The following is a 19,797-nucleotide window of genomic DNA, read 5'->3' on the forward strand; positions in this document are numbered from 1 at the left end:
CCCCTGTGTTATTTGGCTTTTTATCACCTCTCTCACCTCTTCACTCTGCTTCTGGCACATTGACCTCAATACTGCCCTTAGAAAGGCTCCAAGCACCCTGCAGAGTTCAGGTTATATCCTCCTGCCCAGAACACTCTTTCTTCAACTATCCCCGTGGCTTATTCCCTCATTTTCTTCAGGTCTTTGTTCAAACGTCACTTTTCAGTGAGGACATCACAGATCACCCTATTTAAAATTACATTCCCGGCTGGATGCAGTGGCTCATGCCTGTAATCCCAGCACCTTGGGAGGATGAGGCGGGTAGATCACCTGAGGTCAGGAGTTCAAGACCAGCCAGGCCAACATGGTGAAACCCCGTCTCTATTAAAAAATACAAAAATTAGCCAGGTGTAGTGGTGCATGCCTGTAATCCCAGCTACTCGGGAGACTGAGGCAGGAAAATCACTTGAACCCGGGAGGCAGAGGTTGCAATGAGCTGAGATTATGCTGCTGCACTCCAGCTTGGGCCACAGAGCGAAAATAAAAATAAAAATGCATTCCCCACCCTCCTTCCAGAAATCCCTATACCCCTTTCCCACTTTGCTTTCCTCTATGGCTTTTTTTCACCTTCTAATATGTTATATGCTTTATCTATTTTTTTTTTGTTTGTTTATTGTCTGTCTACATCCAGTAGAACATAACTTCTAAAAATTGGTTAATTAGTTTTAATTTTATGAACCAAAACTAAATAGAAACACAAAACAAACAAAAACCCCAAAACTGTTAGAGACTTTACATTTTTTTTTTTTTTTTGGCCTGTCGAATATTTACTCCACTGTCATTATCTACAGAAGCAATTGGCCAGTTTGTACACAGTGATTCCTTATGCACACTGAAATGGTCTCTGCAAAAATGACATTATACACAAATCTGTACACCCATCCTCCTGAAAATTCTCCAGCTCCCACAGGAAGTTATCAACTCAAAGCAGGATACTTGAGTTTTCATGTCTTTAGTTGCCTTATCATGATCCCAAATATACATTTCAGGGTTTGTTTTAGTTTTTAAAGACACTTTCCTTGAATATGTGCACTATGGTTAAAATTAAAAAACAAAAGTAATAAAATAAAATGATCGCTGGAAGGAGCTGACCCTCCCCACCCATGTGGGAGACTTCATCTGGCTGCGGCACAGCGAGGACTGTGTGTGTCCCTGGACAGGAGTCCGGCATTGGTGTGGCCCCCAGTGGCGCACCTCTTCAGTGGAGTCAGCGAAGGCTCTTGTTGACTTTTAAAAAGGAGGAGGATGAAGAAGAAAAAAAGGAAAAACAAAACCCCAAATGCCAAAGGAATTTCAGTGGGATGAAGTTTCTCCACCACTTAGAGAATATCTGTGGAGCTGCTGCACAAGCTGGGCCACCATGGTGTCGGAGATGCCGGGACACGCCTCCTCCGCCAGGTAGGTGACCCCTCGCAGCTTTTCAGTGGACCCCAAGTTCCCTCCGCACGCCTGGCTCTTCTCTTTCGACTCTGCAAACAGAGGAGAAATAATTGTAGATAAACACTGAGAGAAAGTCCTCTTTGGGATGTCTTTCATCTTATTTCTGTCTACGTCCGATGGCTACAGAGCTCCATTCTCAAGCTTCTTGGGATATTTTTCTCAGATTGTAAAGATCCAGTCCCCAGAATCGCTGCCCCCCTGAGGCTTGGCCATCTGTTTCCGAGTTGGAATCCTTAGAGCTGGAGTCTTCGTGGCTCTGCTCTGCCTTCCATCTCTTATACCTGTCGATGAGCTCAGTCAAGTAGGAAGTTTTCTTTGCATTGCGTAGTATAAACTTGTGCTTAAATAACTCCTTAGCAGTGGATCTAAAGCTCCGCTCCTTATTCAAACAGGCCTCCACAAACTCCTTGAGGGGTTTACTGTAGTTTTCTTCCAACATTGGTAGGTTGTTCTTTGGAATGAGGAATAAAACTTTCGTGGGATGCAGCTTGGAATGAGGTGGTTCCCCTTTTGCAAGTTAAATAGCTGTTATGACCAAGGACCAGATGTCTGCCTTTGAGTCGTAGGCCGACTATTTGATGACCTCGGATGCCATCTAGAACCAGGTGCCCACAAAGGTGTTCCTTTTGATCTGGGTGTCTGTCAGCTGGCCGGCCATGCCAAAGTCCGCCAGCTTCACCTCGCAGTGCTCAGACAGCAGGACCCTGGCCGCTTTAATGTCTCTATGGATTTTCTTCTCCCAATGGAGGTAATCAAGTCCTTTCAGTATTTATCTTAATATAGTAGCGATCTGGGTTTCATCTAACGGGCCAGGTTCTAACAGATCTAGTGCGGAGCCTCTATCAGGATGTTCCATTATTATCCATACTTTTGTATCCTTCATACATCCTTCATGTATCCATAATATTTGGTTATGTATGGACTGTCACACTGACTCAACACTGTGATTTATTGTTGAATGTCCTCTCTCTCATCTTCAGCTTCTTTCAGATTAATGATGTTTATGGCAACCACTTTCTGAGTCCGACTGTCAATGCCTTTGAACACCTCGCCAAAGGAGCCTTTCCCAATGTTCTCTAGTTTTGCAAAAAGGCTTTCTGGATCTGCCTTTAGCTTCTGTGTGCCGGGCAGGCCCGACTGCACAGGGAGTGAGCCGTGGCGCTCAGGACGACCACTTCCTGGACAGGACGGCCGGGTCACGGATCCGCGAGAGCCGCGAGGCCCGCGGGCCGCGCACAGCCCTGGGGCGGCCGGGCCGGCTCGAGTCAAAGGCCACCCCGGGCTCAGCTGTGGGCGGGCGTCTCCCCGCACCACGCCGGGGAGGGGCTGCAGGGGGCGCAGGGCCTCGAGCAAACTGCAGCTGCTGCTGGGCTGGAGCTGCTAGGCCTGGGCCCGCCTAGAGCCTTTTCTAACTCCCCCAGGTGCAACATTAAATGCAGAATCTCTGCCTACTGGGCTCATATCTATTAATCTGACCTGTTCCAACCTTAAAACAGAAACTTTTTGAGGGGAGATAGAGTTATCTGTTTTGTTCGCTGCTGAATCCCTAGCATCTCAGTATGTTGCCTGTACACAGTGGGCACTCAAATGATTGCGGACTGTATGGATACTGTTATGCTTGAAATATAAGTTGCAGAAGAATAGGTAATAATAGCTAATACTTAATAAAGCATTTATTATGTACCGGGTAGTGTTTTAGTGCTTTACATATATTATCTCATTGATTTTATACAAATAATAGAGGTGGATATCATCACCACCATTAACTCCTCCTCCTCCTCCTCCTCATCATCATTTCCATGTTGCAGATGAGGAAGCTGAGGCAGTGAGACATTAGGAAAACCAAGTAGTCTGGCTTCAGAGTCTGTTTTATTAGCTACTGTGGTGTCCTTTCTCTCTTGTGATATGACCCCTCTTATAGTATGTTTAAAAGCCTGAGCCCGCTGCAGTGGCTCACATCTGTTATTCTGGCACTTTGGGAGGCCAAGGTGAGAGGGTTGCTTGAGGCCAGGAATTTGAGACCATATGGGCAATATAGTAAGATGCTATCTCTACAAAAAATACAAACATTATCCAGGCGTGGTGGTGGATGCCTATGGTCCCAGCTACTCTGGAGGCTGAGGTGGGGGGATTGCTTGAGCCTGGGAGGTAGAGGCTGCAGTGAACCTTGATTGTGCCAATGTATTCCAGCATGGGCAACAGCCAGACCCTTTCTCGAAGGAAAGACAGAAGAAAGAAAGAAAGAAAGAAAGAAAGAAAGAAAGAAAGAAAGAAAGAAAGAAAGACAGACAGACAGACAGACAGGCAGGCAAATTTATGTGATGTTTAAAAACATGTAGTATCACTATGCAAAATAATACTACACACTGTTAAGGAATACCCACATATGTAGTGAAAGTATAAAGGAATGCATGGGAATGACAATGAGCAGGTAATCATTCGTAGTTGGGTGGTAGTTTTTAAGTTGGCAATCAAATATAATTAAAATTGTCCTTCAAAATCTCTTAAGGAGTTGTCAGCACAGATGATTTTTCCTCCAGCATTGGACCCATTGCTGTTTCTACGGTTAAGCTCCAAATTCAATAGCTGGCTTGCTATTCCCCACCAATTGGCCTGGTGGGATGCTCATACCAGGAAAGGGAGAGGGAATGAAGACAGCTTGGACCTTCAACAGATTAAGGGTCTTTTAGTGTTAGAAACAGGGACAGAGCTGCAACAAGTCAATCAGCTCAGCCCTCTCTGTGGGAGGACAAGTAAATCAGCAGAGCCATATGGCTACCTAGGCCTTTGAGTTTCCAGGCATGGATGGCTCATAACATCCCGTGATAGCCTTTTCTGGCGCTTATCAATTCCTATTGTCAATAATGACTTATTTATATCTAACTTACATCTCCCACTGCGATTTCAGTCAATTTCCTACTTCTCTGTAGATATGGAGAGCAGATGGTCAACATTCTCCTTATAACCTTCCAGGGAATGAAAGATACCCATTGAAGCCTTCCCAGGTGACAAATGTTTTCCTGACAAAAGAGTCCCAATTTAATTTTCTAGTCAGTTATTTCATTTGTGCTATGTTGGATTTTTAATAAAACATACAGTGCTTTTCTTTGAAAAAAATAACACATGCAGATGATTATAATTCTTACAGTACAAAAGCCTGTTCAGTGAAAACTGAGGTTCCCTCCCACCCAAAACCCCTCAGTTTCCCTCTCTAGAAGCAGCTAGTCTTACCAGGATCCTTTTCCAGAGATATTTGATGACATCTCTAAGTATATGTGAATAACTCTCCTCTAAATTATTTTCTTCATTTCAGCAAACATTAATTAAGCACCTACTATGTGTCAGGCACCGTACTAACTCCTGGGTCAGGGGACAGAAAGAACAAGATGTGTTTCCCTGTCCTCAGGAAGTTTACACTTTAGTAGGGGAGAAAGGTATAGTTTATGAAGTATTGATTGAGCACCCTCTATGTGCCAGACAGCATGCGAACCACTGGAGAACATGGAGTTCTTGCCCTACCAGAGCTTAGTGTTGTGAGGGAGACAGATCAATGAGCAGGCATGGTGTGAAATATGAACACATGCCAGGGAAGTGTCAATATGTTTCTTGGTAATGGCTCTACATCTTCTTGTAGGCTGTGTGACCCCACGTTGGGGATGGGTCACAAAACCTAAGCCTTGTGCCTACTGGAAAGGAGAAGTAGTAGAGTCCTAGATAGGAGCCATGGTGCTGGAACCTGGTGCTAGGCACTGGCCCAAGCACTTCACATACGGTGTGTTATGTAATATTCACAGCAATATGAAGTGAGTTCCATGATCAGTATTTTACAAATGAAGACACTGGGGGCTCCAGAGATGTTAGGGAACTGGCTACAAGTCACACAGGTGGGACTCAAACTCAAGCCTGTCTTTCCACAAAGCCTGGGTTCTTATTCACTACACTGATCACAGTTTGTGGGTTTTGGGGTGAATCATGGATGATTCCAATACACCTCCTCCTTCTCTGTTCCCCTGTGAAGAATCCTGGCCTTAAGCTGGGTCGACTCAGCCTCCTATGAGACTGAATTTTCCATTGAAGATATGAGATGAAGAGGAAAATGCACTGGTTTGGTAGTCAAAACACCTTGGTTCTAGCTCCTGCTTTACCTTTCACAAGCTCTATGACTTTGGACGAGTCATTCTACCCTTGGAACCTCAGGGGCCTCACCTGTGAAGTTCAGAGGCTGACAGGGATCATCTCTGAATCCTCCATGGGATTTGATGGTATTTCTGTCACCCCTAAGGGGCTTTAATGACACCTTCTGGGACAAAAACCACATCCCCTTCTTGAGATGAACATAAAGCCAGTTCAATAAATCTATTTACTTTCGAGGTGACTTGAAGAATGAATGTCCAGTGCGGGTAAATAGCTGGCTTCACCTTACTGATGGAGTAAGATGTGAACAAGTTCATGCCTCCTTGGCCTCTGCTTTCTGCTCATAGTTCTGAACACTACCCCTCCTCCTCCCCACTTTCTCAATAAAGTGAAATGAGCCTTAGTCAAGTAAGCAAGTACCCTTTTAATATATCCAATTTAATTAAAGCAATAATCAACTAGGAACTGAAGATAATCCTTAGTGAAAACTGGGTCAGAGCCCTCAAATTAATGGGTTATTGCAGGGTTGTAATAACCTGAGAACTTTGCCCATGCTGATTTTATGCTCAGGAGAGCAGCCCCATGACGTGCTACAAGCCACAAAAAGAGGATCTACCCGGATCAATAAGCCCCATAAAGCTAAGAGCAGAGAGGCTGGTTTGATGCAGAAAAGAAGGTGACTGAGGCATGGACAGCAGAAAATGAGTCTCCTGTTTTGTGCTTCTTTCATTTCACATCAAACCTAGGAATTTAGAGGCAAGATCTGGTCATTTGGGGTTGGGAAGTTAAAAGAGTCCAGTTCTCAGGTAAGTGTCTCTCTCGCTCCCTTCCTCCTTCCCTCCCTCTTTCCTTTCCTTCCTTCTTTCTCTCTTCCCCCCACTTCTTTCCCTTAAATTTTTCTGAACCACAAAATTAAGAAATATGCATCATAAAATAACCAAATTGCTTGAAATTGTGTGAGGTATAAAATTCAGGTCTTTAATCCTCACCCTTTCTTTCTCTTTTCCTCTTTCTTTACTTTTTCTCCTTCCTTCCTTTTATGTTTTTTCAAAATTATGAAAGTAATGTATGCTCATTGTAAAAACAAACAGTACACAATCATAGGAAGTATAAAGGAAACATTTAATTCCCATTTTTCCTTCCTGTCTCTTTCCTCCCCTTCCTATCTTCCTTACCTTCCTCTCTCTTGCTTTCTTCCTTTCTCCTGTCCTTTGATTTTTAAAATTATGTAACTAATTTATAATCTTTGTAAAATAACCAAACAGTACAGAACAGTATGGAAAAATTATCAAGCCCCACCCCCTTTCTTCAACCCACATTTTCATGCCTTATATATAGACTTACCTTATTCCTTTTTTTTTTGGAGACAGTCTCGCTCTGTCACCCCGGCTGGAGTGCAGTGGCGTGAACACGGCTCATTGCATCGTCTGTCTCCCAGGTTCAAGTGATTCTCGTACCTCAGCCTCTCAAGTAGCTAGAATTATAGGCATGTGCCACCATGCCCGACTAATTTTGTATTTTTAGTAGAGACAGGGTTTCACCATGTTGCCCAGGCTGGTTTCGAACTCCTGGTCTCAAGTGACCCGGCCGCCTGGGCCTTCGAAAGTGCTGTGGTTACAGGCATGAGCCACCATGCCCGGCCTTTATTCCTTTTAATGGTTGCATAGTATTCTGTTGTGTAAATGTCCCATGATTTATTTATTGGGCACCAGGTAAGTTTCTGAAACATACCTTGAAGTTGTTATAAAAGTTTAGAGGAAATGTAAGAAAAATATAAATTGGATTATTTGCTGCTGAAAATTCCATTTTATAGATAGCAATCATATCCATTTCTATAGCACTTTATGCTTTGAAAATTGCCTTCGAAGCATCGTCTCATTTGATCCTCTTCGAGAGCAGCTCTGGGAAATAGGCAGATTATTATCTCCATTTTTACAGATAAGGAAACTGAGGCCCAGGGAAATTAAGGAAGAGAAATATGTATGGCCTCACAGCCAGTTACTGAATCTCAGCCTAGTCCTCTTATAGCACTATAAATTTAAGCTGCATTTCATTTTGCAAGTCATAAAAGATTTAGACACCCCCTTACTTCTAAGTTCATAGTTTAGAAAACCCATCCGACTCATACAAATTCCATTATTATTATAATGAGAATGGCAGTAGAATCCTTGGTAAATATGAAGAGCCTGATTAATGGCTGGTGTTCATAGCAAGCCCAAGATTCATTTGACTTCCTAATTGGCTTCTGTTACATTAAATGTAAAGTGGGTCTATTCACTCTAAATCCCACTTGGAGGTAGAAAGAAATACAATATGTTGCATTATCCTATAGAAAAGGAAGTGTTCAAATCAGTAGTAAATCATTCAGAAGCGTATTTTATTTAAAATCAGAAATGCCCATCAGCACCCTACCGCCAATTTTCTGTAACATGTTTCAGTAGGATTTGCAGTTTTAACACCGTTTTGTTTGGAGAAAAGGGGGTTTTCAGTGCATTTTCCACATAAGACACTATAGTTACAATTAATTAATGAGAGAAGCTGGGTAAATGTGTAATGAAATGGTGATTAGATTTCTCTAAACGGATCTGCTTTAAAAATACAAATGATTTGATGAGTTACTTTTGTCAACAAGGTCTTCTTGCATAACAGTCCTTCAAGAAATTTAGGATCATTACAACTACAAGTAGTTGAATTGAAGTTTGTGCATTAGGGTTGAAAGTATCACACTTTGGTTTTTTGTTTGTTTGTTTGTTTGTTTTTGAGACAGAGTTTTGCATTTGTTGCCCAGGCTGGAGTGCAGTGGTGCAATCTTGGCTCACTGCAACCTCCGCCTCCCAGGTCCAAGCAATTCTCCTGCCTCAGCCTCCCGAGTAGCTGGGATTACAGGTGCCCGCCACTATGCCCGGCTAATTATTGTTTTTTTTTTTTTTTTTTGTATTTTTAGTAGAGATGGTGTTTCACCATGTTGGCCAGGCTGGTCGCAAACTCTTGACTTCAGGTGATCCACCCGCTTCAGCCTCCCAAAGTGCTGGGATTACAGGTGTGAGTCACCACTCCTGGCCTCACATTTTGTAATTATGCATTTAATGTCTCTCCTCCCCACAGGGCTAACTGTCCTATGATGGCAGATATCTGTGTCTTGTCTTCTCAGCACTGTATTCCCAGGGAGCAACACAGTGTCCTGCACACAGAAGGGATTCAATAAAATTTGTTGAGCTAGTATATAGATAAATCCATCAGTGAGGTTTCAGCCAGGCTGGGTATCTCAGGTAAATGCCTATCATGTGGTTGGCTGACATGACTTTAAGCAATAGGAAAAAACCTTAGGTGGAATGCAAAGGAGAAGTGTGGTCACATACACTTAGAAATTGTCTTTTCTGAATCTGAGCTGGGCATATTTTTGACTTTTTAAACACAGACTTAGACAATGAAAGAGCGCATCATATATCAGAAGCTTTATGGATTGATTCTCATGTCGAGTTTTATCTTTCTCTCAGGTAAGAAAACATATTCTTATTATCTCTTTCAATGTCTCATGTATAGTAGGTTATAGAAATAAACCATTTGAAAAATACTACCAATGGAGATTTGCTGGGCTGCCTCTTAATGGTCACCTTTCGGTCAGTATGGCTACAGAAGAAGCTGAAGTGTCAGTAAGTGAATTCATTCATTCAGTATTCTGTACTACTGGTAGAGAACTGGCCTCAAGCAGGCAGTAACTTGGACTACTGCCTTTGACATTTCTTAAAGCAACTCTGAAATGCCATTTGGCAGCTAATGCACACGCAACAGAAGATTTGGGTTTTCTTTTGGGCTGTTTCCTCTCCTCCATAATGCTTTATTTAAAGCTGTCTGAAGCATTGTGATACCATCTTTCTATCTCCATTATATGCACATGGCAAGAATCATAGAATACAGATGGGGAAACTGAGGCATGCAAACAGCTGGTAACAGATTCATAAAGCAATGGGCATATATTCTGGAAGCACCCAGACCTTCCCTAGACTCTATGACAGGAATGAATATAATTTATCTCTATTTTGCAGTAGATAATTAAGACAATTCACTCAAGTAGCTGATAATTTAGAGACTTCAGGAGAAGGTCTTGGTAAACTGAAATCTTGTCCATATTAAGTAAATTCGGTTGATAACTTTGCTCATTTAGCACATAAGTACTTAGCTAAAATGTCATAAATGCCAGTGAGTGACAATGCCTGATGAAATTGACCTGGGGTTTAATTTGAATGGTCCTCAGGTGTAAGAGCTAATCTGCAAAAATACCAAATCATCATCGCCATCAAGAGCAAACACTGGCTTCTTGCTGCATGCAGAGCCTGATGGGGAACCATGTTTCTTATAATAGAGATTGAAATGGGGCCTACGGGGTACAGTGGCAACTTTGTCATCTGGCCTGACCTACCTGCTAAGAAGTTGATTTATTTTTCCTCTGCCTGTTTCCTCAAGGGCAAGAAACTGTATTTTCCCAATTTCTTTATCCAAAGCATCCAACACAGGCCTTGACATAGTTTAGGCACTTGGTTCATGTGTGCTGATTTAATGAATTCATGCAATTTTAAATGATGAAAACTTTCAACACCTGTATGGTGGTGGGGTATATGACACAAACTCCATTGGGTTTTTGTGAAGGGCTACAGGGCATGGTATAGAGCAATCTAGAATAGTGGAATATAGGAATCTAGTGCAGTCATGGAATAAAAAGTGAAGAGTGTGTGGTACTGAAAAGTTTGCATGGGTTTGTGAGGAATATCACTGGTCAATGAAAATTATTATTATTATTATTGTTACTTCGAGACAAAGCCTCGCTTTGTTGCCCAGGCTGGAATGCAGTGACACGATCTTGGCTCACTGCAACTTCTGCCTCCTAGATTCAAGCAATTCTCCTGCCTCACCCTCCTGAGTAGCTGAGATTACAGGCGTCTGCCACCATGCCCGGCTAATTTTTGCAATGGTCAGTGAAACTTATGATAGATGTGCAGGTCCTCAACCTGAAGAGGTCAATTTAAAGCAGTCACGAGGTTTTCCAGACTGTTTAAGTCTCAAGTTTATGAGTCAAACAAGTTTTTTTTGTAGGTTCTCAAACACTCAATTATAATTGTTCTTTGATTACCAAGAAATTCATTACTTTCTTCTTGGAAAAAAAAAAAAAACCTGTCCTTGGAAACAACAGCATAACTAAGGTTCAGTTCCCTTCAGGCTCCAGATGAGTCACCAGCCTCCCAACTGTGAGGGTCATTATTGGGGAGAGATTAAGGCCAGATTAAGCAGAGGGTGACTCAGAGATGCTCTAACTGGGAGGAGCCAGAGTGTGGAGCAAAACTGTCTCCATAGACGAATATCAAGGGTTGAGAAGGAGAAACCAAATCTGTATTAAAGTCTATGGGGTGAGAGCAGAGCCAGAAAGAAGAGATGAAGACTGAGGTCAAGAGCTGAATAGTTGCAGAATGGAGCAGGAGATAAAAAATAAGGCATAAATGAGAGAAGAGGGCCTAGGACTTAGGCTGTACAAGGGACTCAGTTTCCTAGTGCTCTGTCTTAGTCTGCTCAGGTTGCCAAAACAAAATATCATAGATTGGATGGTTTAAACCATGGGCATTTATTTCTCATGGTTCTGGAAGCTGAGGGTTCAAGATCAAGGTGCCAGATGATTCAATTCTTGGTGAGGGCCCTCTTCCTAGTTTGTAGACAGCTGCCTTCTCTCTGTGTCCTCACAAGGCTGAGACAGAGAGAGAGCTCTGCTTTCTTCCTCTTCTATAATGGCACTAATCCCATCATAGGGGCTCCACCTTCATGCCCTCATGTAAACCTAATTACTTTCCAAAGGCCACACCTCCAAATACCAACACATTAGAGGTTGGGGCTTCAGCATAGGATTTAAGGGGAGGGGGAAACAAACATTCAGTCCATAACATGATTTTCCTCTTAATGGTGCTGGCTATTGGCTATGTAATGGGTATGGATAGGTTTGGGTTGAAGACATAGGGCTATAGTAGTTGTCCTAAGGTCTTGCTCATACCATGTATACACACACACACACACACACACACACATAGGCACACACACACACACACACACTCACATCTCAAGTGGAGTAGGACAGGCTTTGCTGGCTGAAAGAGTGTAACATGTGTTCTGGAGCATTCTTGAGTTGGGAGACTGGGGTTTTGTGACATTCTTGAGGTGGGAGGCTGGGTTTTTGAGGCACCTAGCCTCTAGAGTCAGTAACTTTTTCTCCTATATTGGATAGTCAATTAGTCAATCTGGGCCGGAATGAACTTTCCTGAGTTGTCACATATGCAGAGACAACCTGACCAGGAATCCTTTTGACACAGGATAGCCCCAGAGCCATGTCAGAAAATCAGTCTTTATGCTATAGAGACAAACTAGGTTGGGGGAGTCAGGACACAGTAGGAGTGTAGAGGTAAAGAAGTTCTTCTGAAAGGTGTTTGTGTAGCCAGGGTTCAGAAAAAGCCTTATCTTTTCTTTTTTTAAAAAATTTTATTTTTTAAATTTTAAATAGACACAGGATCTCGCTATGTTGCCCGGACTGGTCTTGAACTCCTGAGCTCAAGTGATCCTCCCACCTCAGCCTCCCAAAGTGCTGGGATTACAGGCGTGTGCCACCCTGCCTCGTCTATCTTTTCTTGAGAAACTGATTCCAAGAGAAAGGAGAAGTGGAGGATAAACTTTGAGTAGAAACTCTAAATTTCTGTATGAATTCAAGAGTTGAGTTGTCCAATATGGTAATTACTTGCAACATGTGGCTAGGTTTTAATTAATTAAAATTAAGTTAAATTAAAAATTCAGTTCTTAGGAACACAAGCCAGATTTTAAGTGCTCAATAGCTACAAGTGGCTGGTTGCTACCATATTAGGCAGTGCAGATACAGAACATTTCCGTATCACAGAAAGTTTTATTAGACAGCACTGTTCTAGAAGGTTGTAGAGACTGGCATTTGAGAAAAAACATTTGTTTTAAACAGCTTTATTGGGCTGGGTGTGGTGCCTGTAATCCCAGCATTTTGGGAAGCCAAGGCAGGTGGATCACTTGAGCTCAGGAGTTTGAGACAGCCTTGGCAATATGACAAAACTCCGTCTCTACTAAAAATACAAAAATGAGCCGGGCGTGGTGGCATGCACCTGTAATCCCAGTTACTCAGGAGACTGAGGCACAAGAATTGTTTGAACCCAGGAGGTGGAGGTTGCAGTGAGTCAAGATCGCGTCATTGCACTCCAGCCTGGGCAACGGGAGTGAAACCCTGTCCCCAAAACAAAACAAAACAAAACAAAATAAAATAAATCCGTTTATTGAAATATAATTTACATACCATAGAATTCACCCATTAAAAGTATACAATTCAATGGTTTTCAGTATATTTACAGTGGTGCAACCATCACTACTATCTAATTCCAGAACATTTTTATAACCCCCAAAAGAAATACCATACTCTCCGTTCCTCCCACAGCACTCCAGGCCTTGGCAATCAGTAATCTCTTTTCTGCCTCTATGAATTTGCCTATTCTGGACATTTCAAATAAATGGAATCATACAATATGCAGCCTTTTGTGACTGGCTTCTTCCACTTTACACAATGTTTTCAAGGTTCATCCATGTGGAACATGCATCAGCAGTTCATTTATTTTTATTGCTGAACAATATTCAATGGTATGGATATACCTCATATTTTTTTCCATTCACCAGTTAATGGGCATTTGAGTTGTTTCTACATTTTGACTATTATGAATAATGCTGTATGAACATTTGTGTGCAAGTTTTGTGTGGACATATGCTTTCATTTATTTTGTGAATATACCTAGGAGTGGAATTGCAGAGTCATATTTAACTTTATGATTAACATTTTGAGGAGCTTGCAGACCATTTTCCAAAGAGGCTGCATCATTTTACATCCCCACTAGCAGTGTATGAAGGTTCTGATTTCTCCACATCCTTGTCAACACTTGCTATTGTCTGTCTTTTTGATCATAGCCATCCCATTGGAAATGAAGTGATACTCCACTGTGGTTTTGATGTGCATTTCCCTATGACTATTAAGCATTTTTTCATGTGTAAAAACAGATATTTTGTCTAACAATACTCAAAGCATTTCACCTGGGAAATTATGCCTTCTGGACTCTGAAGCATATGTTCTTTCTTTTTTATTTTTTCAGATACATATTTCCTTGAGTTGGCACAGGCATAGCACATTTGTCCAGCATAGGACAGATGAAAAAGGCTCATATGATAGCCTGTTTGAGTTTGAGCATGTCATGTAGGAGGGTGACTGACCACCATACTCTGTCTCAGGCTAGCAAGTTTTACAGATTTCCTTCATCAACAGTAAAAATATTGATAGGGAATTGCATAGGCTGAAAAGTAGGTCTGAAATACTGTTTTCCCCATGTTGTTCATTGCCCAGAGGTGGATGGGCTTCTAGGATCCTTGGCTTGGATTTTTGTTACCTAGGTACTTTTGAGTTGGTCTATCAAGGTAGGGCTTATGGGAGCTGTTAGCATCACAACATAGAGACCTCAGTAGAGGGCCCTGTAATTCCACTGCCAGGTAATAATTAGCAGTCTTTCCTCTTCTGGAAATGGCTCCTCTGCACACAGCTTTATGCAAACTTAGGTGCCATCTTTCGTTCTTCCCTTTCTCTCACCCTCCACATCTAATCCATTGAGTCTTGTTCATGCCACCTCAAAAATACGTCCCAAATCTGACTGCTTTCTTTTCTTTTCTTCTCTCTCTTTTTAAACCATTTTAACTGCCTCCGCCATGGGCTGAGCCACCATCATTTTCTGTTGGCTGACTTCAGTAGCCTCCTAATGGTCTCCCTGCTTTCACTCTTGCTCTACTACAGTCTATTCTCCACACAGCAGCCAGAGTGATCCTTTAATATATCAAGTCAGATCATACCACTGTTTTACTCAAAACTTGCCAATAAGTTCCTATCAAAATTAGAATATAATTCAAACTTTTTAATGAGACCTAAAAAGCACTACATGATCTGATCTCCCACTGCCTCTTGCACTTCACTTACTACCATGCTTCCTCTTTCTCCCTCTGCTCCAGACACACTGGCTTCCTACTATTCCATAAACACACCAAGCACAGTCCCACCAAAAGGCCTTTGCACATACTGTTACCCATGTCTGGGTCACTCTTATTCCACATTTATGTATCCTGTCTCTTTTTTCATCCCTTGGGACTGAGCTAAAATGACTCTCAGAGAGGCCTTTCTTAACTATCCTATATAATGTAGACATTTCCTTTCCCCTCATCTCTGCTTTTATCATTAACTAACTCATCAACCTGTCAACTTCCTTCAGAGTACTGTATGTAATTTGTGTTTTTTCCTTTACTTGTTTATTGACTGCATCAGTCCCTGGAATGTAAGCTGACGAGGTCAAGGACCTTGTGTGTTATGTCTACTCTATTACTGCACTCTAACACTGACACATAGTCAATGCTCAATGACCATCACTGTTGAGTAAATAAATTTCTTCAGGGAGCTTCTGGCTTTATGAGTAAGGACATCTATTTTTTTTGGGTGAGACGTGGGCCTTGAATCCAAGATTTGAAGGAACAATCACATTACCTATGTGAGGATAATTCCTCTGTCTCCTATGCCAAGAACTCTTGGCAGACCACATACGGAGTCAGCAGCCTAGGTACTAGAGGAAGGGATGTGTTGGACAACTCTGGCTGGCGATTGGTGGTAGAAATGAGGATCAGGGTTGGACACTTCTATATCTGGTAGGCCTGGTTTGTCTAAGGATTAGCCTGGTTACAAGACCAGTGGAAAGTGTGGGCAGTGGGTGGCAGATAGTAACTCTGATTCTCTGTGGTTGTTCACACTATGGCCACGGTGATGTGGGTAATGGAGCTCCCCAGTGTCAGGTGCCTATTGATTATATCTACTCAGACAGCCATGGGGCTGCTAGACGAGGGCCTGGTCTACAAAGTTTTTCAGTGCTGCAGAATGTTGAATTCCAAGGACTTATGATTCTAAGAGCCAGAAGACTCCCTGCTCAAGTGAGTATCTGCTCACCTGCCCTTTTATGAGTGGGTAGTGACACTTCCCAGATGAGGCAGGCATGGAGTAGCCTTGGTAGAATGCTCACTCTCAGAGTGGCCAGATTCTTCAAAGTATAAACACAACTGATGCCTCTGGTGGCCCTTTTTCTCAAATCTGCTCTGCCTCCTCACCTTGCTCTCATAGGTATTACCAGGTGGTTAGCTGGGTTCTGAGCCTTACACAGTGTTGAGTCAAGTTGTGTCTTCCCAACATTCATATGTTGAAGTCCTAACCCTCAGTACCTCCGAATGTGATCTTCTTTGGAAATAGGGTTATTGAAGATATAATTAGTTAAGATAAAGTCATACTGCAGTAGAGTGGGCCCCTAATCCAATATTATTGGTATCTTTATAAGAAGAAAAAGTGTGGACATAGATATGCACACAGGGATATCACCATGTAAAGATGAAGGCAGATATCGGGGTCATGTGCTTACAGGCCAAATAACACCAAATATTGCCACAAAACCACCAGAAACTAGGAAAGAGGCATAGAACAGATTCTCTCTCACAGCTCTCAGAAGGAACCAACCCTGCTGACACCTTGACCTTGGACTTCTAGCCTCCATAACTGTGAGATGATACATTTCTGTTGTTTAAACCACGCAGTATGTGGTATGTTGTTAGGGCAGCCCTGGCAAACTAATGACACAGACACTGATGCTCTGGCAAGCTCATTGGGTTAGAATTAAAAAGAGGAAAGTAGGTTACCTCATGGGGAAAAAACAGTGACCAGATCATGCCCAGAGTACCTAACCATGGAAGAACCTCATTTGTCCTTTTCCCTGAAGGTAGTAGAGGACAGTGGACCTGGAATCACAGTCCCCCAAACTTTGAAACACTTGAACATTTTAAGGAGAAACTTTGCCTTCTAAGAAAGGGTAGAAAAAACTGTATAGGATATGTCTGATGTTACTTAATGCTGTCATAAGCAGAAAACAAAGGGATTTTTCCTGGAAAAAACCATTCAGATTGTCTGTCTCTTAGAGTTTTAAATCTTTTCTCTCTGACTTTTTATTTTATTTGGTTATTTATTTTTGAGACAGAGTTTTGATCTTGTTGTCCAGGCTGGAGTACAGTGGCGAGATCTCGGCTCACTGCAACCACTGCCTCCTGGGTTCAAGTGATTCTCCTGCCTCAGCCTCCCAAGCAGCTGGGATTAAAGGTGTCTGCCACCACACCTGGCTACTTTTTTATTTTTAGGAGAGATGGGGTTTTGCCATGTTGGCCAGGCTGGTCTCAAACTCCTGAACTCAGGTGATACGCCCGCCTCTGCCTCCCAAAGTGCTGGGATTACAGGCGTGAGCCACCACACCTGGCCTTACTCACTGACTTTTAAAATGAATGTATTTATTACTTTTAGGGTCTGACAGGCAGAGAGAATTCTCCGTTGATCTTTTGCTAATAGTTCCCTAAAACAGAGGGCAGAGCACGAGTTCAGTATACAGTTCAGAACTTCTCATTCTATGCCAGATGCTTCATCCCTGATACCTTTGCACAAGGGACAGCACTCCATTTGCCCACCCATTAGCCTCCAACTCAGTGCCCTAATACAGGATACAATTATTTATTCAGTAAACAGCTACAAAGGACCTACTCTGTGCCAATGAAGTTGGACCTCCCCATCTCACACTGTACATGAAAATTAACTCTAAATGAATGAAAGACTTAAATGTAAGAACTGAAACTATAACATTCTTAGAGGAAAGCATAAGGGAGAATCTTCACAACCTTTGGTTTGGCAATGGATTCTTAGAAATGACACCAAAAGCGGCCGGGCGCGGTGTCTCACGCCTGTAATCCCAGCACTTTGGGAGGCCAAGGCGGGTGGATCATGAGGTCAGGAGATTGAGACCATCCTGGCTAACACGGTGAAACCCCGTCTCTACTAAAAATACAAAAAATTATCCGGGTGTGGTGGCACGTGCCTGTAGTCCCAGCTACTCGGGAGGCTGAGGCAGGAGAATCGCTTGAACCCAGGAGGCGGAGGTTGCAGTGAGCCAAGATTGCGCCACTGCACCCCAGCCTGGGTGACAGAGTGAGACTCTATCTCAAAAAAAAAAAAAAAAAGAAAAGAAAAAAAGAAAAAAAAAAAGAAGAAGAAATTACACCAAAAGCATGAGCAATAAAATAAAAATTCAATACTTTGAATTTCATTAAAATTAAAAACTTTTACACATCAAAAGACACTATCAAGAAAGTGAAAAGACAATACAGAATGGGAGAAAATATTTGCAGGTCATATATCTGATAAGGTTCTAGTATTCAGAATATACGAAGAATGCTTACAACTCAAGGAGAAAAAGACAAGCCACCCAACTAAAAATGAGCAAAAGACTTGAACATGTATTTCTCCAAAGAGTCTATGCAAATGGCAACAAACATATTTAAAAAAATGCTCAATGTCATCAGCCATTAGGGAAACACAAATCAAAACCACAATGAGATACTACTCCATAATCTCTAGGATGACAATAACAATAATAAGTGGAAAACAACAAGTGTTGGCTAAGATGTGGAGAAATTGGAGCCCTCATACATTGCTGGTAGGAATATATAATGGTACAGCTGCTGTGAAAAACAGTTTGACTGTTACTCAATAAGTGAAACATAGAGTTACTATATAGCCTAGCAATTCTACTCTTACATTTATACCCCAAATAAATGAAAACATGTGTTCAAACAAAATAAATGGCATGCATGTTCATAGCAGCACTATTCATAGTAACCAAAAGATAGAAACAATCCAAATGTCTATTAATGTGAATCAATAAACAGAATGTGATATATCCATATAATGGAATCTTATTAAGCCATGGAAAAGGATGAAGTACTGATACATGGTACAACATGGATGAACATTATGCTAAATGAAAGAAGCCAGACACGAAAGGACACATATTGTCTAACTCTCTTTATATAAAATGTCCAGAACAGGCAAATCCAGAGACAAAAAGCAGATTAGTGGTTGCCAGGGGCTGGAGGGGAGGGGCAAATTGAGAGTGAGTGCTTAATGGGTACAGGGTTTCCTTTTTGGACGATGAAAATGTTCTGGAATTAGATAATGGTGATAGTTGTACAACATTATGAATATGCTAAATACCACTGAATTGTAGACTTTAAAATGGTTAAAATGGTAAATTTTATGTTATATGAAATTTCCCAGTACAAATAAAATGGTGCTTGGCACTCCTAGGGCAGTAACAGTAATTTAAGTGAGATTTATGATGAGTTTTTCCTAACATGGAAAACACTTATGCTATGAGTGAGAAAAGCAGGGGACCCAATTTTCCTTACAATATGATCTCAGCCTCACAAAAACAAGCAAAGTCTGTGCACAGAAAAAAACTGAGGAAATATACCAAAATGTTAATGGTGATTATCTCTGGGTGGTGGGACTCTCTGGCTGGCTTTGTTTTCATCTTTTTACTTTCTAATACTTTTCAGTTTTTCTTTAAGAAAACATATACACTATCACTTTTATAATGGAAAAAACACCTAAAAAAAAAAAAGTAAGGAAGACAATAAATGTCATTTAAAATAAAAGGAAACAGTGGATAGAGGCGAAGAGACACAGAGGAGCCAAATCAAGAGAGAACACGCTTCAGGGGAGCAATCATGCAATTTGGACTTGAAAATTGCCAGGGAACAGATGGCAGCATCTAAGCAGACATCTGCAATGGATAGCGAAATCATATGCAAAGACACAAGTGGCCTTTGAAGCAGGCCCTTGAGAGGCCCGGCAGAGAACGCTGCTTGCCTGGCCAAACAGAAGGGCAAAGCCCTTCTCCGTCTTGTCACAGTCTGGCCTCCTCGGAGTCCTGCTAGAGGCCCAGAGGCTGCGGTGGGGTTCAGCTCAGGTGGACTTCCACGTGTGAGGGTGCAAAAGAGGTTGTGGAGGAAGGAAGAGGCTTCTAATGTGACCTAGGCAAACATTGCGACTGAAATTAACATGGGGTTTCACAGTTTATAAACATTCTCACACACATAATCTAAATGTTAGTTATGATTGCATCACCTTTTACCATGGCCCTGTGAGGTAGGCAGTTATTATTCCCATCTTGCTATGGAAGAATGAGGCACGGAGAAGTG

The 19,797-nt window shown here is 42.0% G+C and overlaps 2 protein-coding genes and 1 pseudogene across 2 annotated transcripts in view; 1 reads left to right on the forward strand and 2 right to left on the reverse strand.

Annotated features, from left to right (window-relative positions):
- Positions 1 to 19,797, reverse strand: part of MAP7D3 (MAP7 domain containing 3) — a 286,896-nt gene that overhangs the window by 78,475 nt on the left and 188,624 nt on the right. The gene's annotated exons all lie outside the window — the stretch shown is intronic.
- LOC144338538 (serine/threonine-protein kinase 24 pseudogene) lies at positions 1,639 to 4,433 on the reverse strand (annotated as a pseudogene).
- ADGRG4 (adhesion G protein-coupled receptor G4) overlaps positions 6,238 to 19,797 on the forward strand; it is a 113,903-nt gene continuing 100,343 nt past the window's right edge. Inside the window, exons 1-2 of the mRNA XM_028842064.2 lie at positions 6,238 to 6,419; positions 9,032 to 9,110. Coding sequence (XP_028697897.2) covers positions 9,041 to 9,110 — 70 coding nt within the window. The 5' untranslated portion in view covers positions 6,238 to 6,419; positions 9,032 to 9,040. The remainder of the gene's footprint in view (positions 6,420 to 9,031; positions 9,111 to 19,797) is intronic.

This window comes from Macaca mulatta, chromosome X, assembly GCF_049350105.2.
Source record: "Macaca mulatta isolate MMU2019108-1 chromosome X, T2T-MMU8v2.0, whole genome shotgun sequence".
Taxonomy (NCBI): Eukaryota; Metazoa; Chordata; class Mammalia; order Primates; family Cercopithecidae; genus Macaca; species Macaca mulatta.